This window comes from Lycium barbarum, chromosome 6, assembly GCF_019175385.1.
Source record: "Lycium barbarum isolate Lr01 chromosome 6, ASM1917538v2, whole genome shotgun sequence".
Taxonomy (NCBI): Eukaryota; Viridiplantae; Streptophyta; class Magnoliopsida; order Solanales; family Solanaceae; genus Lycium; species Lycium barbarum.
Window position 1 is genome coordinate 128,810,446 of NC_083342.1, and position 23,795 is coordinate 128,834,240.

The following is a 23,795-nucleotide window of genomic DNA, read 5'->3' on the forward strand; positions in this document are numbered from 1 at the left end:
CCCTATTCAGTGTACATAAAAGTTCAAAATCAATAGCACACTCAAATATCTAATGCATAATTGAAAAAATAAAAATATTTCATCAAGATAGTTGCCTCGGTAGCAAACCATAACATAATTGTTTTCATCTTTCTACATATCCGATATTATATTTACTTTTCGCCCTACAATGCTCGAAATAGCTGTAGAATCAATATAGAGGTAATAAATTTAGCAACAACCTAACCAACAACTTTGAATCGTTAATTAAATTAAAGTTGGGGGAGGAGTCAAAGGAGTACATTTAGGGGCAAATCACATTGACATGAGTCACACTCAAGAATATAGTTTTAAGAATAATTGAAGAATTCGAAAGTACTTGAAACTTCTTCCTCCTCCTTCTTCTTCTTCTTCTTCTTCTTCTTCTTCTTCTTCTTCTTCTTTTGTAATATGGTGTTCTGTATTCGCATTGGAGTCCGATTAATCCAGATTCACATCGCGTATGGCCTGTTCGGATAAGCGCTCTATATCAAGAATTTTTCCATACCCAAGACTCGAAATCGAAATCTCTGATTAAGGGAGAAGTAGCTCCGTCCAATGCACCACATCCTTTGGTGTTACTTAAACCTTCTTTTAATTTTTGTTTTAAAATTAAAACAAAAATTACGAAAGTTGCAACATGGAAAAATCACGGAAAGTACGACTTATATGAATAACCCGGTGACCTACCAATTTTAGAAATAGGAATTTTGGCAAGCAATAAGCACTTAAATAATACAATTGAAGTGTTTCATCCTCTTTCTCATTTTGAGGAAAAGGTGCAGAAGGAAAAGAAAACAACGAAGGGATCCGAATCAGACCTAAATGGGAATCCAAACCCCCAAGCATTAAGAACGTTACGACGAAATACAAGAGGTATAGAGAAAGGACGTTACGATGAAATACGAGAGGAATAGAGAAAAACTCGTGGTTGGTGTGGAGGAGAAGATCTATTTATGATATAGTTCAAGAAAGAGTCATCTCATTTCTTTATGTCTTTCTAATTCATTCACTTTAAGACAAGTTTTGAACGCCGCCGTAACATCATCTTCCGCCAACCTCCATCGTATTTTCGGTGCGACCACTAAAACATTGCTTTTATACATACATACATATGTGTATGCATGTATGTATAATATTATACGTCCAACAACTAATTTTAATTTAAGTAGTTGGGTGGATGACAATTTAAGTTAATTTTTTAATTATTTACTATCAAAAACCAAAACAAAAAGCTTATTAGCATTAATTCAAACCAAAATATTATCACTATAGTGTCTTTTATCGGATGTCCCTAAAGGGACAAAATATCAATAGTATACAAATATAGACTTCAAAGGTCGTCTCTACCAAATTTAGATCCCAAAAATAAGAGAACAAAATGTAATGTCAGAATTACCAAGAAAAAAAGATACTTTTTTGCCATTTGCAAGTTAAAGTCAATATAGGATAGAAGTCCACCCATCAATCAGTCTTTAAATATAGGGCTAGGCTAGAAAAAAGACCTTTTTCCATCAAACACAGAAAAACTCAGTCTTACGGCTACTGCAGTAATGCATCCCAATTCGGCCACCACCACCGGCGCCGTTTCCACCGACAACTCACGTCTTGCACCACCGAAACGCGTTGTGTTCCGCCTCCTCTGTCATGCTTCTCGTGTCGGAGGAGTTATCGGAAAATCAGGCTCCATCATCAGGCAACTCCAAAAAGACACCTCCGCTAAAATTCATGTTGATGTTTCCACACCCAGCTCTTTCCACAACCGCCTCATCGTCGTTGTAGCCTCCGCTTTAGTTAACAAGAAGATAAGGTTCTCAGGCCCCATTGGAGATGAGCAGCATTGGAATGATGAAGATGAAATTGAGGTTTCGGCTGCACAGGAGGCGCTTGTTAGGGTTTTCGAGAGGGTCATTGAAGTAACAGCTGAAAATAATGGAGTTGTTTTGGCTGCGGAGAATGTGGTTTCGTGTAGGTTGTTGGTTAAGGGTAATCAGGTTGGTGCGTTGATGGGTAAAGGTGGGAAAGTAATTGATGCAATAAGAAGAGAAAATGGATGTAGGATTAGAGTATTAACTTCAGATAAGTTGCCACCGTGTGCTTCCTCCAATGATGAAATTGTCGAGGTAATTAATATCTTGCAATTTCATTGCATAATAGCTTTGGTTTTCTAGTTATCTTGTAATTGGGCAGATATGTTTCATGATTCATATGTTTTAGGTTGCCTTTGCTCATTCCCTATTTTCAAAAGTTTTAAATTTTACTTGTTTAAACGGACACCAACTATTTGTAATTGTAGCTGATTTTATAGGCATGATTTGTAAGCCTATTGCCTTGTATTTGATGTTTCCCGTGTGATTTCATTGTGATGTTAATAGGGCTCATTAGGTTTGAGGTATGGGAGGAAATAAACTCAACATTTAGAGCCCGTTTGGATTGGCTTATAAGTTGGCTTATAAGCTGTTTTCAGCTCTTTTGAGTGTTTGGCTGACCAGCTTAAAGTCATTTTATGCTTAAAATAATCTCAAAAAAATAATTGGACTCATTTGACTTAGTTTATCTAAAGTAGCTTATAAGCTGAAAACAACTTATAAGCCAAAAAAAATAAGTTGGACTACCCCAACTTATTTTTTTCAGCTTATAAGCTGCAAACAACTTTAAGCTGTAAGCCAATCCAAACGGGCACTTAGTACCTCTTTCCCGCATAAATATTATTACCATAAATAAAGCCTGCAACTATGGGAGTGTGTGATTTCGTACCAAAATCCGTGTGTACGAAATCACACACGGGCATAGTTTCAAGTTTTATTTATGGTAATAATGTTTACGCGGAAAGAGAGGTACTAAATGTTGATCTAATATTGCTACCTGTACACATATTAGCAATATTAAATCAAATAACTATGCATACGGTTATTCCACAATGGATTTCGGTATGAAATCTCACACGGGCATAGTTTCAAGTTTTATTTATGGTAATAGTATTTACGCGGGAAGAGAAGTACTAAATTGATCTAATATTGCTAACCCTACACATATTAGATCAAATAACTATGTGTACGGTTACCACAATGGATTTTCAAATAACTATGTGTACGGTTACCACAATGGATTTCAGTATGAAATCTCACACGGTCATAGTTTCAGGTTTTATTTATGGTAATAACATTTACGCGGGAAGAGAGTAATAAATGTTGATCTAATATTGCTAACCTATCACATATTAGCAATATTAGATCAGATAAATAGCCAAAACCCTTTCAGGTATTGTTTAGTTAACCATCTCTTTTGTTTGTAGTATTGATTTTTGAATTATAAGAAAGTGTTTAACATAAGATGATTAGAAAAACAAGTGCTTAACACGGAATTTTCATGTCTAAAGAGTTTACTTATCTCCAATTTAACTTTTTTCGAAGTGCTCTTGTTGAGATACTACTACAACAACAAGATACCTAGTGAAATCCACAAAGTGGGGTCTGGGAAGGGTAGAATGGACGTAGACGTAACCCCTACCTTTGGAGGTAGAGAGGTTGTTTCCGGTAGACGTCGACATAAGGACAAGCAATTCAAGCAGTACGGAAAATGAAATAACGGAAACGAGTAAGTCATGACAGCATACTATAAAAAGCATGATAGAGCACTAACAACCACAAAAAAGGAGCAGTAACAACCACAAATTAATACGATAAGCGAAGTACAAGATACAATAAATAGTAGCAGAAACCGAAGGACAACAAATTACAGGAGTAATACTACGACTATTAGAATGAAAGGATAGGGACAACGCTCAACTACCTAGTAGCCTTCTCCATAACCTCCTATTTAAGGTCATGTCCTTGGTAAGCTGGGACTGCGCCATGTCTTGTCTAATCACCTCTCCCCAATGCTTCTTCGGTCTACCTCTACCTCTCCTGAAACCGTCCATAGCCAACCTCTCACACCTCCGCACTGGGGCATTCGTGCATCTCCTTTTCCGTTTATTTAATTTTTATTATAATAAGCTAATTTTTTTTGTTATCACATACCGTTACGAAACCAGTAATACTTTGAATAAAATCGTAATTCAGCCGCAGTATATTATTGCTAACAAATCTTCACCCTATAAAACCAAATGCAAGTTTTAGCTTTTGATACGAAGATCTAACAGTTGAGGTGCGCACAATATTGTCCGAATACATCGATGTAATTTAGTTACCAGCGCACAAGATTGTCCGAATATATTGATGTAATTTAGTCACCTGCGCACAAGATTGTCCGAATATATTGATGTAATTTAGTCACCTGCGCACAAGATTGTCCGAATACATCGATGTAATTTAGTCACCTGCGCACAAGATTGTGCGAATACATCGATGTAATTTAGTTACCTGCGCACAAGATTGTCCGAATACATCGATTTAATTTAATTACTTGCGCACAAGATTGTCCGAATACATCGATGTAATTTAGCTACTTGCGCACAAGATTGTCCAAATATATCGATGTGATGTAGTTACTTTTAATCACATTATTACAATCTATATCTCGCACTATAATCCATGTATCGGTTGTCCGCAAACCAAACAATTTGTATTGCCAAGTAGCATACAGTGACATTTCCTTTTTTATTTTTCAGTTTTCTTTCACCCTTCTATTTTGAAGAATCAAGTTGTCAGTTTGAAACAATGCAAATCATCAGCAAAATTGATTTTAGCTTGTAGTGGATCTGCAGAAGCGTTACTAGTGAAGTCTAAAAGCTTGTGAATTTCTTTGAGCTACTCCTTCAGAATTCCTATTCTCACATGTTATAATACCCTGCTGTCATGACCCCTGTTAATTGCAGCAATTATGTACAGCGAAAGAGATTGCATGACCCTCGGTGAAACTGTAAATACATAGTAATTTATTGAAAGCGTTGATGCAAAAACGTTAACTCTTAGCTGTGTACTTTACCAAGAAAATCTGTGTTATCGTTTGAATTTCTTTAACTAAATGGTAGCGGCACAGTGAATATGACAGAAGATTTCTGATGTATTAATTGTTAGTTAATGGCAGATAGAAGGGGAAATTCTGGCCGCCAAGAAAGCGCTTGTTGCTGTCAGTCGCCGCCTTCAAGATTGTTTCTCTGTGGAAAGGAATAGAACGGTTGAGAATGCACCACTTGAGTTGGACTTCGAGCAGACTTTGCCTCCTCAACCAGTTGATCTACCTGCACAAAGGAGTTCAATGTCACAGCCAATAACCACAAGCTCATTCTCAGATGCTGACAAATTTTCCAGTATTGATTCAAAAACGCCATTACAAGAGGTTGCTTTTAGGGTTCTCTGCACAAATGATAAGGTAGGGTCTATAATTGGAAAGGGTGGAGCAATTGTTAGGGCTCTTCAGAACGATAGCGGAGCAAGCATCGCTGTTGGGCCAAATGTTGTTGACTGCAACGAGCGAATGATAACTATTTCTGCATTGGAGGTTAGTTGTATGTTCTTTTGTCTTGCATATATTTTTTTATCTGTAGTATGTGGGTCAAGTGATTTAGTTTTCTTTTTATCTAGAATCTAGAATTACGGAAATCTCCAGCACAAACCGCTGTTGTTCTTGTTTTTGATCGGATTCTGGACGCTGGCTCGGGGATGAATTTGGGCACAAGATCACTAATTACATTTCGACTTGCGGTGGCACACAGCCAAGTTGGTTGTTTATTGGGTAAGGGAGGCGCAATAATTTCAGAGATCAGGAAGGAGACAGGTACCAGCATACGAATATTTAGAGGTGACCAAGTTCCTAAGTGTGTCTCGGTCAATGATGAAGTTGTACAGGTGAGATTATTCAGCCTTTGGTCTTTCTTATCTTCAAACTATAGACATATTTTTACTAATGTACCATATATCTAAAAGTAATCTAGTCATATATGCCTCGTTGTGGGTCAGCACCTCCGAAAGAAGTGAAGGGCTTCATTTAGTGATCACCCTCCGAACGATCCGAATAAGGTAAAGCTTGAAGATAAGATTTGTACTCAATTAATTTCTCAGTCCCTCTAGTCGGGTGGTGCCGGCCGATTTTTCGACCAGATTCCCCAGAAGACGTACCTGTGGGTCATCCCCATGCGATTCACGCCATTCGAGGTGGCCCTACACAGCATTTATTCGCAAATCCTGTAGTGAAATTAGACTTGCTCAACCTTGGAAGCTAATTCGCGTGTAGGCAGCATTATCTGTCGTACCATTTACCTTTTAAGTTTGATAGTAAATTATCCTTTTTGGGATAAATTGAGTAAATTGTCCGTGTCATAATTATCATGATTTCCATATTAGTTCATCTAGGTTTGATTCATTCCCTACTGAAAATGGTCCGGGCAATCCGAAGCTAGAGTAGTGATTGGATTATATGACTTAAGTTTCAGTTTGCTCTGTTGAAGCTCAAAAATTTGGTTCTCAGTCATGCATAGCAATCTTCAGTAAGTTTTACTTGAATGATATTCCATTAGCTTAGTTCTTTAGAATGGCATTTTTTAAATGCAAATGAGTGGTCTCAACTAGTTAATCTGGACTGGTGCATTAATTCTGAGTGGTATACACTTGATGTCAAAATATTAGGGTAGTGCACTTTTAGGTCACACAATATGTAAGTTTCTTGTGAGCTTTCCTGAAATTTCTCGGGAAAAAGGAAAAAACCTTAGGTTTGTTAATACAGACAACTATTTTGGCACTTCTCTTTTAATATATTTGAGCTGAGTCGGTGCAAAAAGCTTATCTGTTGGTGCTTAGTAGACACTGTCAAGATCATCATGAGTCACAGCTTTGTCTTTTGTTAATCTTTTCGCTGGAGATTGGTGATCTTTTTTTTTCGGTGAAGTAATTAAAATGTATTAGAATGGCATCAAGAAGATGCAGAGGTTACAACTAAGCATAAAGCTGCTTCAAACAAGAATTAACATGAAGCTAGCTGAACAAAAACCTGTAAACCAGTCAAAAGATCCAAAAAGATATCCCCTAAGACCCTACTGTGCTAGAGTTAGGGAGCTAACGAAATCCAAAAAACTATCCACACTGTTTACAGGGGAGAAAAAGTGCCAGCTGAAAAGAGTAACTAAACATCTAGCCTTAATGATACTTATGGAAGTTGATATTCCATCAAAACATCTGCAGTTTCTCTCTTTCCGAATACTCCAAAAGATTGCTGCTGGGATCTGGAGATCATCCTCAAGATCCTTTTGATGGTCTTGTCAACTCTCCAGCATATCCAGCTAACATAAGCATCTTTGATGGAAAGGGGCATCACCCACTGGAGACCAAAAAGAGAAAAGAAGAAATGCCATATGTTAGCTGTTATGGGGCAATGCAAAAAGAGATGATTGACACTCTCATTGTCTTGTTTGCAGAAAAAAACATCTATTGATGAGAATGATGCCCCTTTTCCTAAGATTGTCTTGAGTAAGGCAAGCCTTATGAAGGGCTGTCCAGGTAAAACAAGAGACCCTAAGAGGTTGTCTTGTCCTCCAAATATGTTTCCGCTCTATATTGGGCAACTGTTGCTTCCTTGTTGGTAGCTATCTGGAACATAAGGATTCCTTTAGAGTAGTGTCCCCAATCCATTCGTCTAACCAAAATCTTATCTTGATTCCATTACCAGCTTTGAAAAAAACTTTCTGGAAAAAATCATCCTGAAAACTGCTAATGTGTTTCCAGACTCCTACACCATGAGGTTTTGTACTCTTCTTTGGGCTCCAATGGTCATGAGATCCATGCTTTGCTTTGATGATGTCCCTCCAATACCCTGCCTCATTCTGCCCATATCTCCAAAGTCACTTCATAAGCAAACTTTTGTTGTGCAGCTTTGGGTCTCTAATTCCCAACCCCCCTTGAGCCTTGGGTAGAATAACTTTCTGCCATGTCAACAAAGAGAACTTATGAGTTTGGCTGTTACCTTCCCACAAAAATTTTCTTCTTAACCTGTCTATCTGCTTCAAGATTGAACCTGGCAAAGGAAATAAAGACATACAATATGTAGGAATACTATCCAATACACTGTTGATTAGAGTGAGTCTGCCCCCCCATAGATAGGTACTGTAGTTGCCATGTAGCTAGTCGATTCTCCATCTTTTCAATTACTCCATTCCAAATCACAGCGGATTTGAAGTTAGCACCTAATGGTAGGCCCAGATAAGTGGTGGGAAAGGAGCCTATGTTGCAACTCAGAATGTCAGCTAGTTCCTCTAGATTGGGAACCTCATTAACAGGATAAATAATGCTCTTGAGCATGTTGATGTGTAGACCAGAAATGGATTCAAAGACCATAAGAGTAATGTTGAGGTTGTGAATTTGCTTACTGTCTGCTCCACATAAAATCAAGGTGTCATCTGCATAGAGTAGATGAGAAACATTGACTGTGGTAGCAGGATCTCTACCCACCTGGAACCCTTGAATCCACTGTAGCTCTTTGGCCTTTGCTAGCATTTGTGAGAGAGTCCCTCCATGGCCAAAATAAATAGGAATGGGGAGAGTGGGTCTCCCTGCCTTAGCCCCTTTTTAGAAGAGAAAAATCCAACAGGGCTCCTGTTTACTAATACTGAGAATTTCACTGTTGATATGCAAAAAAAGATATTGCTGATCTTGCCCATGTATAAGCAATTCAATTATGGTTTCGTAGAATCAAGAGAAAACAATACTCAATGAAGCAATTTTTGATGCGTAAGAAGTTCTACAATTTTACTAGTTTAGGCTATTTGGTTAACGGAACATGGATTACCATTCAAAAGCATCTTTTTCTCCATTCGTGGTGAAAACTGTGCATCTTAACCTATCAAAGGAGAAGGTTTAAAGATTGAAAGTGAGTTTCTAAATATTTATCTAATAAAAAATAAATAAAATGTCCGTTTGTCGTCATAGGTATTGAAGGGAAATTCTGATATGTCCTTTTTGTGGGTTTTCGGACCTATTCAAATCAGACATTTTGGTGTTTCTGTTGCACTGAGATTGTATTGTTGTTTAGATTGCAGGTGAGTTTGTAAACGTACAAGATGCTTTACGAAATGTCACTGGTCGGTTGCGTGATAACCTCTTGGCAGCGAAGGTGTCAAATGCTGGGGTCAGCAGAAACAGCTCTTCGTTGGCACCTGAAAGTAGTCCCTCTGGCCAAATGAAGGAATCTCCTTTTGGATTTCATCGGTCTAGTGGTGTCTCACATGGTATCAATCAGCATTCTGAATTAACGCGATCTATTGATAACCTTGCAATTTCCAACAAGATAGATCATCCTCCATCACCAGGGCTGTGGTCATCACAGGTGGTGAACTGATGAATGTTTGTTCACTTTAGTTTATACATATTCACTGACTTATTTTTAAACATTTCCGGTGGCTTTTGCTATTAGACACGACAAGGAGTAAACCAAAGAGGTGTTTTTGATGTCGGCAAAGGATCTAATTCAGTTAAAGGCGGCATAGAACTTGGAAGGTCAGTGTATTGCACTACTTCACAAGCACTTAATGCCTTTTCACCTGTGACCTGGAGGGTGGACTCCCTGTAATATGATTTTTATGAAAATTTGCCGTGTCTAGATTTTCCAAATGGTCATTATAGTATAAGATGATCTCAAAGCCCCTTCTTGCATTTTTCTATTGCTTGCAGTGGAAGCAGATCTGCTATTGTGACCAATACGACTGTGGAGATCTTGGTTCCTGAAAACATTATCAGCTCTGTGTATGGGGAGAAGGGGAGCAACTTAACTCGTTTAAGACAGGTATATCAGCCTTTTGCCCTTATTAATTGCTGTCGTGGAAGGTGCACAGGATTCTTAAACTCATATTTCATTGTACTTCATTCATTTTTGTACTGGCGTTTAATCTTGGATTGAATCAGATTTCAGGAGCAAAGGTCATGGTACACGAGCCCCGCCCAGGAACAACTGACAGGATTATTGTGATCTCTGGGACTCCGGATGAAACCCAGGCAGCTCAGAGCCTCCTTCAGGCATTCATACTAACTGAATCACCGTGAACTTATCAGATGGAGCTCAATTTTGTAAATTGAACTAGTACAGTTAGATCTCTTTTAGCAGCCAATTTACTTTTTTCAAGTAGCCGTTCAACCATAACATACTTTGTATACTATGTGACGTGATGACTTTAAGGTTGTAGTTTTTGGTCTTTTGAGGATACCTTAGGAAATAAGACCTTTTTTTTTTTTTGGTATATCCAATTGACTATGCCGTTATAATGTGTTAATATGCGCAAGCGTTTATTCTTTCATTTGAAAGTGGATTAGTTGACTTCTTTATTTGCTTTTATCTCATGTTTGAGTGAAATGATAAACTTTCTCCATATATGTGATACTTGTGGTCATACCGAGATTTTATGCTATAATAGGAAACATAGAGGATAGAGGAACTTTTAGTATTTTTATTTTGATTTTGTATTAGGCTTGAGATGAATTTAAATGGAGAAACATAGTTATTAAGGATTCATATATTAGTTTATTGTCTAATATTAAATATTGATCTCATTTATTGAATAAGAGAGACATAATTGACTGCATTGATCTCGGTAGCCACACCACTCACGGAATTTAAAAGACCTATACCCTTCGTATAACATATGAGAGAGATAACAAGGTCGGGGCTATGCAATTTATCTGTTTATGCAGTTTCTTAAAAAGGTAACTTGTGCACTCTTTTTTCTTTCTGGTTGACATTAAGCAATTAAGTAATACGCAAGTTTTCACTAAACAGACAATTTAAATGAATCGTCATTTTTATTAGGACATCTCATAATTATGCTATGTATATTAATGGTGTAGTGGTTGGTAGTACTCCATCCTTAATTAAGAGGTCTCGAGTTCGAGCCCTCTTGGGTACGGAGTCACCATTGTTAGGGAGTGCTTTGCCTCCCACCAATTGAGACTACCCGGCATGAATCCGGATTTAATCGGACCCCAATGTGGATACCGGATGGGAAACTAAAAAAAAAAACTTAAATTTAACTAATTATGTCATATTGTGAATATATAAACCGATTAAACCAACGACCGTTTGATCTTTTCGGTTCGCTTTTTCCTTATTCCTATACCATGCGAATATATCAATCGTATGATTTTAGCTTACTTTTCATGGTTTAAATAATACGTTACTGTTTGTGCCTGATTAAAATAAACAATCAAGGTACGTGATCAATGCTTTAAATGCACATACACGTTCTTTCTTCTGCGTATGAAAGGACATTGTTCTCACTTTTCATGTGCAGATTCCAAGCATCATGACTCCAAAGTCATTATACTTTGAGTGAAGTTAAACAAACAACATTTAATTTCTACTTGGCTCTTTACGCAATGGTAACCATTAAAAGTTAGGATTAGATGACCATTCTTACAAATATATTCTTTTGGACAATATTTGCATTAAAAAAAAAAAACTTTTAAGGATTAGACGAAATCTAATCCAGACACAACTTTTCCATCATCACAGTTTGAAGGGGAATATGGAACAGTTGGTTAAAATTAGACCTTAGACAAGAGAGGAAAAGAAGAAGAGAACCTATGAAAACAGTAGTAATTTTTCCTGTAAAGATTATAAAAAATAAATATGTAAAAATAAACATGTTTCCTTATAGTGTTTTTTGTTAAAGGTATATACTGTAAAAAGGAAATCAAACTAAACCAAGTAACAATTAATGCGAAATGGATCAAACCCAAGTATATGTTAGTTTTTGGATTTGACTAGTTTCATTAGTTTTTCTCTAAAGCTCCTACTAAGAGCCTATTTGGATGGGCTTAAAAAAAGTAGCTTATAAGTTGTTTTCAGCTTATAAGCTGCTTTTTTTAAGCTAAGTCAAACAAATTCAATTATTTTTTTTGGCTTATTTTAAGCACAAAATAGCTTTAAGCTGGCCAGCCAAACACTTAAAAAAGCTGAAAACAGCTTATAAGCAATTTATAAGCCAATTCAAACGGGCTCTAAGTAGGCATTTGGACAACATTTGATTGAAACCGATATCTTCCTCTTATCTAATGGGTAATCAAGCGAGTACTTATGAATTGAGGGACGCCATCGAAGGGTTGCAGAAAGATAAAGATATGGACTTTTCCTTTTACAACACAGGAGGGAAATGGTGTCGCCTTTAAATCATCGAAAAAAGAAAAGAAAGAATCATCCAAAAAGGGGGCATGCAACAAGCACACATACCTGGGAGACATATGAAACTTTAACTTAATAAAGAGTATTTAGAAGTTAAAATTGTATTTAAATATGAGCATTCACTTGTGATAAAAGTCTGAAAATTGAAAAACTGTGAACGAAAATCATACTATTTTACTAATTAACTGATATTTCAAATGCTAAAGTTAACTTTTACAAATATAAATAGTCGAACCGGTATTCTCAAATACTGAAGTTTAGTTTAGTACTCCCTCCGTTTCATTTTATACGAGGGTGTTTGACTTCGCATGAAGTTTAAGAAATTAAAAAAAAAAACTTTCGAAACGTTTCGTAAGGCCTAAAAGAAACCATAAAAATTTGTGCGGTTAGCTAGATACCGTTTCATTAAGGGTAAAAAGATAATCTTTAAGTCGAATTGTTACTAAATATAGAAAGACATCGCTTTTTTTTTACTAAAAATGAAAGAATGTCATATAAATTGGGACAAAATTCTTTTACTTCCTCCGTTCAGTTTTACTTGTCCAGTATTTCAAAAATAGATTTTCACTTTTACTTGTCACTTTTAGCGTATCAAGAGAAGACAATTTTATTTTTTCTGTTTTATCCATAGTATTATTTACTCACTTCAAATCATTTTTCAAATCCAAGAAAAATATGCAATAATTAATACGGGCATATTGGTAAATTATACACTTCATTTATTATTTCTGAAACAACGTGAAAATCTAAAGTGGACAAGTAAAAATAAACGGAGGGAGTAGTATTTAATTGCAAATGAGGTCGACCCCAATTTTCTATTATATATAAATGTGGAAGAGGGACTAACACACCATTGATTACTTGTAACAAAAGCTTCATAAATTGTACACGCAATGAATGCTTATACTAAAAACTATATAACTTGTACACTTTAACCAACTACTTTTTTATCCCACATAGACATATGTCATAGTACTTAATATTTATTCTCTTCTCATGTATACACGTATGCACTTTAATCTTAATTCTCCGACACATATTTATTTCCTTCGTGCACTTTTACTTGTTTTATTCCACGTGGACAGAGCACTTCAATTTTAATTCTTCGACACATATTTATTTCCTCCGTGCATTTTTACTCGTTCACGGTTGACTTTTCAGTTCTTCCTGAATGGTTATTCTCCTCTATGCAATTCAATTTTAATTCTCCTATACAAATTTATTTCCTCCGTGCACTTTTACTTGTTCACTTTTGACTTTTCACGTTCTTTAAGAATTAATAAATCTCACGTGGACATATGTCATGGTATTGAATATTTATTTTCTTCTCATGTATACACGTATGCACTTCAATTTTAATTCTCCGACACATTTATTTCCTCCGTGCACTTTTGACTTTTCACGTTTTTGCTGAATATTTATTCTCTTCTCATGTATGCATGTATGCACTTCAATTTTAATTCTCCGACACGTATTTATTTCCTCCGTGTAATTTTACTTGTTCACTTTTGACTTTTCATGTTCTTTAAGAATTAATAAATGAAATACTCCCTCCGTCTCATATTACTTGGCCACATTACTTAACTTTTCACGTTCTTTAAGAATCAATAAATGGGGTACTCCCTCCGTCCCATATTACTTGGCCACATTACTAAAAAATATATATCTATTTTTCTATTATATATACACGCCCAAGGTGGACGAACGCAACAACAATAAGTTGTATAAAAAGCAACTGAAATTGTACTCTAAGCAGAGACTAACATGTGTCCATTTCAGAAGTTGAACATTAATTCTACCTGTTGTGTGTTTACTTTTAAGTCCCCACGGGTCCGCAGTGTCTCAATTATCCTTTCATTTCCTTCATTTGACATATACTATCTCTGTCTCAATTTAATTGTCTATGTTTGACTAGATACGAAGTTTAAGAAATAAAGATAGATTTTCGAATCTTGTGGTTCTAAATTAAAAATGTGTATAATATAATAAAATATCCTTTGAATCTTGTGATTATAAACTTGATATGTAGGATATTTGAATTGTCAACTTACTAAATATAAAAGGAAGCGAATACAACCAAAATAAGACAAATTTTAATAACAATTGAGAAATTAATGAGAAAAATAAGAGGAAAAGAAAAAAATATAGAGAGGAGAATCGCTGCAAAAAGTACAAACTATAAAGACTAACTAAAGTGACTAGGTATGTTGGGCCGGTGCGTTGCAAAAAGTACAAACTATAAAGACTAACTAAAGTGACTAGGTATGTTGGGCCGGTGCGTTTGCTAGTTTTGGGCTTAAGGATTTGGGGTTTGTTTGGATATGGTTAAAGTTTATGTAGAGCTAGACGAGATTTGTCAGGTAACATAGCTGGCAGTACGGGGGAAGAACGTACCATAGTAGTGTATTTTATTGTTTTACTCAAATGCTAATAAATAGAAATGGGAGAAACAAATCGCAGAGGTAATAACATGTACGGACGAGATACAATGAACGCCGCTGCTGCACCACTTCACCACCACCACCACCACCACCACCAAACCCAGATCGACAATGACGACGACGACGACGTCACCGCCGCGGGTGGTGGAGATAACCCTACTTCTCACATTCGCTACGACCATCATCCTCACGCGCTTCACAACAACGGCGGCGCGTCAATGGATGCTGCTAATGCGATCAACGGTGTGGATAACGCCTTGTATTGTCCACCTTCGGATATTGTTACGGCTGCTGCTGCTGGTGGTGGAGCTTCTGATCAACTTACGCTGTCGTTTCAAGGCGAAGTTTATGTTTTCGATGCCGTTTCACCTGAAAAGGTACTATTCATATATTACTCTTTGTTTGGAAATACTTAACTAATTAATTTGAACTAAGTATATGGAAATACTTAACTAATTTCAAAGTTTATGTTTTGGATGCCGTTTCTCCTGACAAAAGGTAGTATCTCTTTTTTACTTTGACCTATCTTCTTCTTGTGCTTGCTAAAAATGTTTGCCCTTTATTTTGTGAATATGAGTTTAGCTGAAAAGGTGCCTCTTTTATTTACAAGTATTGCTCTTCTTTATAATGTTTGTGCTTTACTTGGAATCTTCCTGTCTTTGTGTAATCTGCTGTGTACAAGAGATTTTCAATTTAGGAATTGGGGGTAAACTCTCTATATTTTGGACAAAAGTTCTTGCTTCACTCTCACTTGACTTTTGGAGTTTTGCTTGCTAAAAATGTTTGCCTTTTATTTTCGGAAGCTTACTCGTCCAGGATTATTCTTCTGTATTCGAAATAAATTTGGGAGACTAAAAAAATGTAAAAACTGAAAATGGAGAAGAAAGTAGAAATTAATCCGAGCCCACTGAATTGACAGTGTTTCCCTAAGGAACTTAATCCCCTCTTAGTACCCGAGATTTAGGATTATTTCCTCCTGGGATAGAACGGATTATCGTCACTGGTGTAGCCAGAGGCGGACCCAGGATTTTGAGTTCGGGGGTGCTGGACCCAGGAATTTTGAGTTCGGGGGTGCTCTATTAACTATTTATATCTGTTTCCTTTATATTTTCTATACAATTATACACTCCGTGATTAAGTTTAATGGGTGCCGGAGCACCCAAACTTTACACATGGGTCCGCCCCTGGGTGTAGCGGTACTTCAAACACCAGTGTTCACCGAACACAAAGAACAGTTGAATCACTTAATTCATAATGCAGAAAGAAGGAGAATATTTGGGACTTTTCGTAAGTAAAAGTGTTCTTTATGAGTTTAGGTGAAAAGGTGCTTCTTTTATTTAGCAATATCGTTCTTCTTTATGATGTTTGTGCATTACTTGGAATCTTGTGGTCTTTGTGTATTGTGCTGTGTACAATAGATTATTGAGTGACTTAGGGGTAAGTTTTTCAATGTTGGAATTGGGGGTAATTCTATATTTGCCCAAAATTTCTTGCCTCACTCTTACTTGACTTTAGGAGTTGAGGTGATTCAAGACTCAGAAATTGGTTGTTTCTGAGATTAGGTTGTGTTTGATTGGTGAATTGGTCTGATATTTGGTTAGCTTGTATGTGTATGATGAATTGGTTGATATTGATTAATTTTTGAAGCAAAGAGGCCATGCTGGCCTTTTTTCTCCTCCACGAGTAGGAGTGATTCTCACTGGCATGATTTTAGTATCAGCGTTAATATTAAAAGCTATCACAGTGATGCCAAGCGAGGGATTGTCGCTTCATGAGTGAAGTCATGTGCTTTAAAAAAATGATGTGCAAAGTGATCACAATGAGAAGTGGTCGCTTCTTTGAATCTCAACTTTGAAGAATTGGATTAATGGATACTTAAATTAGTTATTTTTATCGCAATTTGATTGTTATGGTACTAAATTTATATACCATTAGATGCTTTTTTAATGCTGAGAATTGTGCGCTTTACTTTTTGCTTCAAGCTCCATGGTCCTTATTGCTTTATTTGCACTTTTTACTTTTAAAAACACTGTTTAGTATATGCATCTGGTAGTGGAACTCAATTTGCCTTTAGTGGGTTTAAATTGATATTTTTACAATCATCTTAATAGGGGCAAATTCTGTTTTTGTGTTTATTGAGTTTTAGGTTCAGGCGGTGCTGTTATTGTTGGGGGGATACGAAGTCCCTGCTGGCATCCCTACTGTTAGTGTGGCTCCCCAAACTCAGAGGGTATTCATCTTTATCTCTGGCTTACATTATTTTACGAGTCTGCCAGTCTGGTAGTTTGTAATCAGTTATGGAAATTCATCTGCAATGTACACAGGCTTCAGGTGACTTGCCTGGAAGATTGAATCAACCGCAAAGAGCTGCTTCTTTAAATCGTTTTAGGGAAAAGAGGAAAGAACGGTGTTTTGATAAAAAGATCCGTTATACTGTGCGGAAGGAAGTTGCGATGAGGTAATAAAGCTGCAGTTTTTCATGCATGATGTTGTCTTGTCTGCTTGATTGAACCATATTTGGAACTGGTGGAGATAACGCGCAAATTGATGTATGTCGCGATTGATGTCTCATTTGTAATTGCCTGTCCTATGTGCTAATGATTGATAGGACTAATTGAGCTTGACCTTCTAACTTTGGCTGACAATAAGAGTGGGAATGACAGTTGTTTAGTGTTGTACATTCTTTGCTTCTGTCCCTAGATGCCAGCATAATGGACATTGGATGCCAGCATAAGGTATCTTTTCAAAAAGCTTGGCTGTATGCATATCAAGTTTTCAGAAAGAAAGTGATAGCTTTCTCCTTGCTAAGGCATACTTGTTTATAGTGTCTTCAACTCTTTTCTGTTGGTTCTTGCTTCTCATACCAATCATTACACGTGTTTGTTATTGCCTGCTGGTAGTGCTGTGAAATAAATGCTATTATTTAGCTAGATTTTGTAAAATGTAAGGTATCGAACTGAATATATATTCTCTTTCTTTTAAATTATGGTGTGTTAAAGTCAGCTTGTGCGCACCTTGATTATACCACTGGGTACCTGCTATCTCCCACCAGTACATGTACGGGACTATAGGGTAACTCTGCCCCCAAGGCTAGGCTGATGGGAGAAATCACCTAGTACTTTTTGCCTCCTCTGGGATTTGAATCTAAGACAAGAATGGATATTCTGCTAGGCTCTTCTCTCATGTGGCCATGCATCAATCTTGAAATGGGGCATATTTTAGTTTTAGGAAACTGCTTCCAACCCATGCAAATGAAACAATTTTTGCTAGAAGATGTCTATTGTGATATCTGACCATGCAAGTTGTGCAGGTATCCTTAGACGTTATGTTAGTTCTTTCTATAGTCAGTGTGATTTTATTGTGTGTTTTCTCTTTCTCCATACTTATAGAGGGAGGGGTTATGTGGTCCTGTTATGTTTTTCTGAGATTGTAAATTTTGGTCCTTGTGTATATTTTCATCAGGCTTGTTAGTTGAAGTTCGTACAAAATGATTATGGTTTAAGCTAAGTCTTTTTCTTGGTTCATGTTCAATTGTCTCATCTGATCTCTGTTATATTTTCAGGATGCAGCGTAAGAAGGGTCAGTTTACATCTGCAAAGTCAATATCTGACGAAGCAGGTTCTTCTTCTGCAGATTGGAATGAAGGCTCTGGTCAAGAAGAACAGGAAACATCGTGAGTTCCAACTTCTGAAGTTCTGTAGTAGTTGCTTTTCCTTTTTTCAACTTACTAGTTTTAATGTACGTGCATTGCACTCGTGTATCGCATCAATCAGTAAAAAATTTATTGATCCCTTTTACTTATAACAAGTTTTTGAACTTAAATAAACATAAAATAATTCTTTTTTCCTTTAACAGTATTATGAATTATAGCAGATAGCCCAGAAATTCTTTTGCAGTTTATTAGCTCCCTGGTTCTGGAATAGCCACCTCTTTTTAAGGAGCTAGTATTCATTTTTTGTGAACTTAAGTGCAATATCTTTTACTTCAGCTTAAAAAAACAGTATTATGAATTAACCCGCAAGGGTGGCTCAGTTGGTTGAGCATGAGGCTTTCATAATGGAGGTCTTAGGTTCAAAAACCCCGCCTGCGAAAGTAGGGGATTTGCTTTCTGGATCGAGCTCATCGCACATAGCTTGCCTAGTCCGGGTTATCTCTCCTGAGTGGTTTGCGGGGTTTTGTACTGGGGCGGGGTTTACCCTGTGCGCCCCCAAAGGGTAGCAGGCGCAGGTTCCTTGTCATTAAAAAAAAACAGTATTATGAATTATAGATTCGTAATCAAATTGCATTCTTAGAAAAATGATATAACTCCTGAGATCTTCATTTAACATAAAACTCCATCAAGCAGAGGTGCATTCATACAATGTTGCCTGTATAAAAGCATAAATAAAACAAAGTTTTACTGCATGCAGGAATTAAATCAATCACAGAGCGATCAAATAAGAACTAAAAACCGATAATTCATACAAACAAATTTTGCTTTATACGCCATAGGTCTTCTTCTCTTTGTGCTTCATATTTTCTTAAGGCCCCAAGGACCCCACCGATATCTATGTGAATAAAGCCATAAGAGATTAGTTTGCTTTTACCCATTTATAGTAAATGAGAAAATAAAAAGAAAAACAAGAAGAAACAATAAGGGGATTAACTGTCGATTGTTATTCTCGTGTTTGTAACTTGGAGCTAGACATCCCTTTAATTTTCTTTGCCTCTTTACAAACAAAGCCAATAAATAAGTTAGATTTAACCTAATAATGGAATACAATAACATATCCAGTGAAATCCCACAAGTGGGGTCTGGGGAGAGGTGTGTACCCAGCCTTACCTCTACCTTCTACCTTGTGAAGGTAGAGAGGCTGTTTCCGATACACCTAATAATGGTATACAAAAGAAAAAAAAAAGGACATGAACAAATATAATTGTGATTTGATTCAGTAATCGAAACTTGAAGAGAGAGACAAAGAGGGTTGATTTGTGAGGCAATGATGGTGGTTTTGTGTTCAAAGATTGTGTTACATCGTGTTTTAGTATAATATATAATCAGAGTAATACCCGAAAGAGTTAAATAAATTAGACTTCTAGATCATAGTGAATAAACGAAAATCATAAAGTTTTGTATTAATTTAAAAAGTCAAATAATAAATATAAGAAAATAGTAATGCTGGTACTTCAGATGAGGATAAATTGTGTATGATTAGGGGTACTTTCAATTTATTTGTCAAGTGATTGACTCACTTGAATTCAAGTTGGCTCATGTAATAAATCTCAACGAATTCTTTTTGTATATGGTAAAATTTTAATTAATTTAGAAGTGTTTAATATTAGGATTTCTTACCTTGTTCAACTAAGAATATATTAAATAAGCATAATTTTAGTTGATTCCAAAATAGGGAGATAAGTAAATGACTATTTTATCTAATGTGAACTATGGATAGATCGTATGTTGACCGTCCCCAAAGATTCCCCTCAGGCCCTCACCTAGGAGCCAACAGTGGCATTTCACACTTTTGTTCCCTTAGTGACTCGAACACCCTGACTTCATGGTTGGAGGTGGAGGGCGTTACCACTAGGCTATTACCTCCCTTCTCTGTAGTTGTTCTGTGTTCCGTCATTGAATTGGATTTAAATCTCTCTGGTTCATTTCACACCAGCTGATTGAATTTTACATGGTCTCGATTTTCAGAGGTTACTGATCACATTAAATACAATTGACATCTTTCTAAGAAGTTTCTCTTTCCATTTGTCAACAGATGTAGACATTGCGGTATTAGTTCGAAATCCACTCCTATGATGCGCCGTGGACCAGCTGGCCCAAGGTCTCTTTGTAATGCATGTGGACTCAAGTGGGCTAATAAGGTTAGTATTGAGTTGAAAATTTTACGCATTTCTGTGGTTTTATGTGGATAGGCATAAATGCCTCTTGATGGTCTGCTCCATGATCAATATTATTTTTTGTTAGTTCCCACCCATTCATATTCTTATTGATCGAGATGTATAAGAAGTAGAGAATTCTATACAAATATATGGTTCGGTACAAAGAGGCATTTAACAACTACTATAGGGGAATGTTTATTTCGGTGCTAACGATTCAATAGGCTGCTCCGATTTCACTCGCCACTCCTACGGGAATCACTTTTGCTCTCTTTTGCTCTGGCTAAAGTTTTGAAGGATTAGTTTTTCAACTTCATCCCTTTTATAGGAATACAATTCGAAATGAAAAATTTCAAGAAACTTTAGGAAAAAAATTAGATTTTTTAAAGAATTTCTGATTAAAGAAGAAATAAGATAGGTAATTAATTTAGAATTCCCCATCTTTAGGGAAAAAATAAGAGAAACCAATTATCCAACCATTCCCGTGACTTTATGGGCTATCTTTCAAGTATGTGACTAAATCCTTCAATGGTACATAGTCAAATCTTGGAAAATTCTTTGCTAATTAATAATGCAATTAAGAAGTCCGATACCAACAACAACAATTCCAGTTATTCCTTTGATTGCATCATTAGCTAAAGCAAACTTTTGTACCGTATTAAGGCATCCCATTAGTAAGCCGGTTTGGTCCAATTTAGGTTTGGTCCAATTTATCAGATTCTAATATTATTGACCGATTTGGGCGTATAAGAAATAGCCCACTTGTTTCTCGAGAAGAGATGGGCAATATTCTCTTCATCTGCAAATAATTCTCGATGTCAAAAAACAGAGCCAGGGAGCTATATCATATGTGCTCCAACAGTTGAGGAACGAAATATTCTGCTCAAGTGTATAAAAATACTCTTTATCTCCTTCAAATGATTTTTTGTTTGGGCTCAATATTATCCACATGAGAGCCAAACAGCCAACAGTCACATCCCATGATCCATTTTTAATTTCACTCTAATACAAAAAAAAAAAAAAAAGGATTTTTACCTATCCCTGCAACACCTGCTGAAGTCCGAACATATTCCTCAGTAAACAGTAAAACACAATAACCTGTGCGCAAATCATATAGTGTAACAACAAATGATTGGCATGCTTTCCCGCCTTCTCATGAGCGCCAAGTGATGTCGTTTATCTCTCTTCCTCTCAAGTCCTCTGCTTTTAGAACTGCTCCTTACTACATAGCTTTCCAGACGAAGAAACAGATTTCACAGTTCAAAAGCGGGAGGACTCCACTCTTTTAAGTAGCCTTCTGTTAATCTTTATCGGCAAAAAATTAGCCTGCTGTTAATCTCCTTTTTTCAAATCAGTATTCAGTTTTCAATGTTCTTAAGAGTTATTCTTCTTTATTTTTATATATTTTGGAAAAAAGATCTTTGGTTCGCTCACCATGGCTTGTAACTCTTGCAATTACCTCAAGAACATTCTGCACCTTGTATTGCATTTTTCTTTCCTAGTAATTGTGTAAACAACCTTTCTATCTTGTTGTGCGTATAGTTTATCTTTTCTGTTTGCCAATTTTACTGGTACGATCCTTTTCCCATGGCAGTATTTTGCTTCTCCTCGTGTGCAGGATAAAAATAAACACGTTACCTGTTTGTCATCAAGATCCCTTTAAGGCTGTTGTTTTGGATGATTAACTTCATAATTAACAAGATACATACTTGGCCATTACTACCCGTTATCAGCTTTTACTTTCAATGAAATAAATCAATTTCTTAGTCAATGTTTAAAAATGGTACACACTGCACTCTACATTAACCTTAACGTTAAGTCTGCACTTTATGCAACTGGGAAGCAATTGGAAGAAGAAATGCGCAGGAAGACTGGTGGCAAGCCATTCGAGCTTGTATTTGGTGGACAATCTGGAAGGAGAGAAACTCAAGACAATTTGATGACAAAGCGAATTCTATACAGATAGTTAAAATGAAATGTCTTAGTCTCTTATACTTTTTCTGGAAACAAGATATAGTGAGGGAGGCAGGAGATTTGGTAGATTTTCTAGGCAATAGGTAAATTCTAACTAGTTTTTTACCCCCAGGCCACTGCTTGTGGTTTTACTTGTAAAGTGCCTCAGCAGCAGTCCATAGGCTGATATTTTTGGATGAAATACAAATGTTACCTTATTCAAAAAAAAAAAAAGTCTGCAAACACCTTCTCATTTCTAAAATGGGCTCAAATGTGCTTACAAAAAAAAGGAGTTTATATGTGACCTTTATATTCTTTCTCAAAACCAAAAAAAGAACTTTCTCAAAAAAATGTGACCTTTATTTTGTGTTAGAAGGTTATGTTAAGTTCTATTACAAATCAAGCACCAGGAGATTGTCATCTGAGTTAGTGAGTGTTAGTATTTTACAGGTGCTCTTGTAATTATTATTCTACCATATTCATTTTTGTTTGACCTCCCTACTTACAAAAGTTAAACAATGAAAGTCTATCTGAGCAATGAAATTTTTATCCCAACTCTGTTAGCTCGTCCGACAGGCTTTTGGTATTGATTATCCTCATATGGGACGAATCAGTACCACAGCATGTATTTTTCACATTGATGTCTGATAAAGTTCATGACACACGGTTCTTTCTGTTTTTCAGATCAAATTCTCTTCACCTTCACTGTCAAGTTAAAAGAAAATTTCAATGTTGTAATTCAACAGTCATTTCCTTCATTTGCAATTTGTTAGATGGTTTTGGTGAGTGGGAACGCTGCTTTACTCCCGCTCGATCTGTCTCTGCAGGGAATTTTAAGAGATCTTTCTAAAGTTCCAACTCCTGGAGCTCAGGACCAAACTGCAAAATCTGGTGAACAGGTACGTTATCTCCACTTCTCTTTTTTTTTTTTAAAAAAAATCATCCTTAGGATAGATGGTTGACTTTGTAGAACTTATCAAAAAAACAAAAGGTTGATTCTTTAGTTTATGTACTAAAGTTCAATGTCTGTTGTACAATTCTCTCCGCTAGATCACTGGTGAACCTAATGGCTCGGACGCCATGGCTGCTGCTGCTATCATCACTCCAGAAGGCGACAACAGAGTTGTCACTGCTGAACGGTGAGGGAGAATCCTTCTTGCTATTATTGTGGTGGCAATTGAGGTTGAAGTGAGATGAGAGATTCATCTGTTGTACTATGCGCCAAAATTAGATTGTACATAGTAAAATATTGTAACTTTTAGGCATCCGACATTGGTTCTCAGAGTTTTAGTGTTTTATTCTGGTGTTCAAATGTAATTGAAATCTGTCATTTTGTATCCCAAATCGATACACCTCAGTAAGCATAAAAGCATTTTGGAAGAGCAGACGTTTTTGTTCTTTGCCCCACAGTTG

General features: G+C 36.5%; 2 protein-coding genes across 4 annotated transcripts; both read left to right on the plus strand.

Moving 5' to 3' along the window:
* The first annotated feature begins 1,405 nt into the window (after positions 1 to 1,405).
* On the plus strand, positions 1,406 to 10,268 carry LOC132598851 (KH domain-containing protein HEN4-like). 2 transcript variants are annotated; one of them, XM_060311969.1, is made up of 7 exons: positions 1,406 to 2,141; positions 5,050 to 5,463; positions 5,547 to 5,810; positions 8,983 to 9,276; positions 9,364 to 9,446; positions 9,621 to 9,732; positions 9,859 to 10,268. In XM_060311969.1, the coding sequence occupies exons 1-7, from the start codon at positions 1,572 to 1,574 to the stop codon at positions 9,913 to 9,915; spliced, it is 1,794 nt and encodes a 597-aa protein (XP_060167952.1). In that variant the 5' UTR covers positions 1,406 to 1,571; the 3' UTR covers positions 9,916 to 10,268. The 2 variants fall into 2 exon arrangements, with proteins under 2 accessions (XP_060167952.1, XP_060167951.1); XM_060311968.1 differs by having other exon boundaries at positions 1,410 to 2,141; positions 9,852 to 10,268.
* A 4,204-nt stretch (positions 10,269 to 14,472) lies between these two features.
* On the plus strand, positions 14,473 to 23,767 carry LOC132598852 (GATA transcription factor 24-like). 2 transcript variants are annotated; one of them, XM_060311970.1, is made up of 7 exons: positions 14,474 to 14,938; positions 16,708 to 16,791; positions 16,886 to 17,019; positions 18,124 to 18,234; positions 20,309 to 20,414; positions 23,210 to 23,281; positions 23,433 to 23,767. In XM_060311970.1, exons 1-7 carry the CDS (start codon positions 14,561 to 14,563, stop codon positions 23,523 to 23,525), a joined length of 978 nt encoding a protein of 325 aa, XP_060167953.1. In that variant the 5' UTR covers positions 14,474 to 14,560; the 3' UTR covers positions 23,526 to 23,767. The 2 variants fall into 2 exon arrangements, with proteins under 2 accessions (XP_060167954.1, XP_060167953.1); XM_060311971.1 differs by lacking the exon at positions 23,433 to 23,767 and having other exon boundaries at positions 14,473 to 14,938; positions 23,067 to 23,246.
* The last annotated feature ends 28 nt before the right edge of the window (positions 23,768 to 23,795 follow it).

Excerpts from the sequence above, each read along its gene's own strand:
- LOC132598851 (XM_060311968.1), top strand. The coding sequence starts at position 1,572 with ATGCATCCCAATTCGGCCACCACCACCGGCGCCGTTTCCACCGACAAC. Across the intron at positions 5,464-5,546 it reads TAACTATTTCTGCATTGGAG|AATCTAGAATTACGGAAATC; the intron begins GTTAGTTGTATG and ends CTTTTTATCTAG. Across the intron at positions 9,277-9,363 it reads CAGGGCTGTGGTCATCACAG|ACACGACAAGGAGTAAACCA; the intron begins GTGGTGAACTGA and ends TTTTGCTATTAG.
- LOC132598852 (XM_060311970.1), top strand. The coding sequence starts at position 14,561 with ATGGGAGAAACAAATCGCAGAGGTAATAACATGTACGGACGAGATACA. Across the intron at positions 14,939-16,707 it reads ATGCCGTTTCACCTGAAAAG|GTTCAGGCGGTGCTGTTATT; the intron begins GTACTATTCATA and ends ATTGAGTTTTAG. Across the intron at positions 16,792-16,885 it reads TGGCTCCCCAAACTCAGAGG|GCTTCAGGTGACTTGCCTGG; the intron begins GTATTCATCTTT and ends CAATGTACACAG.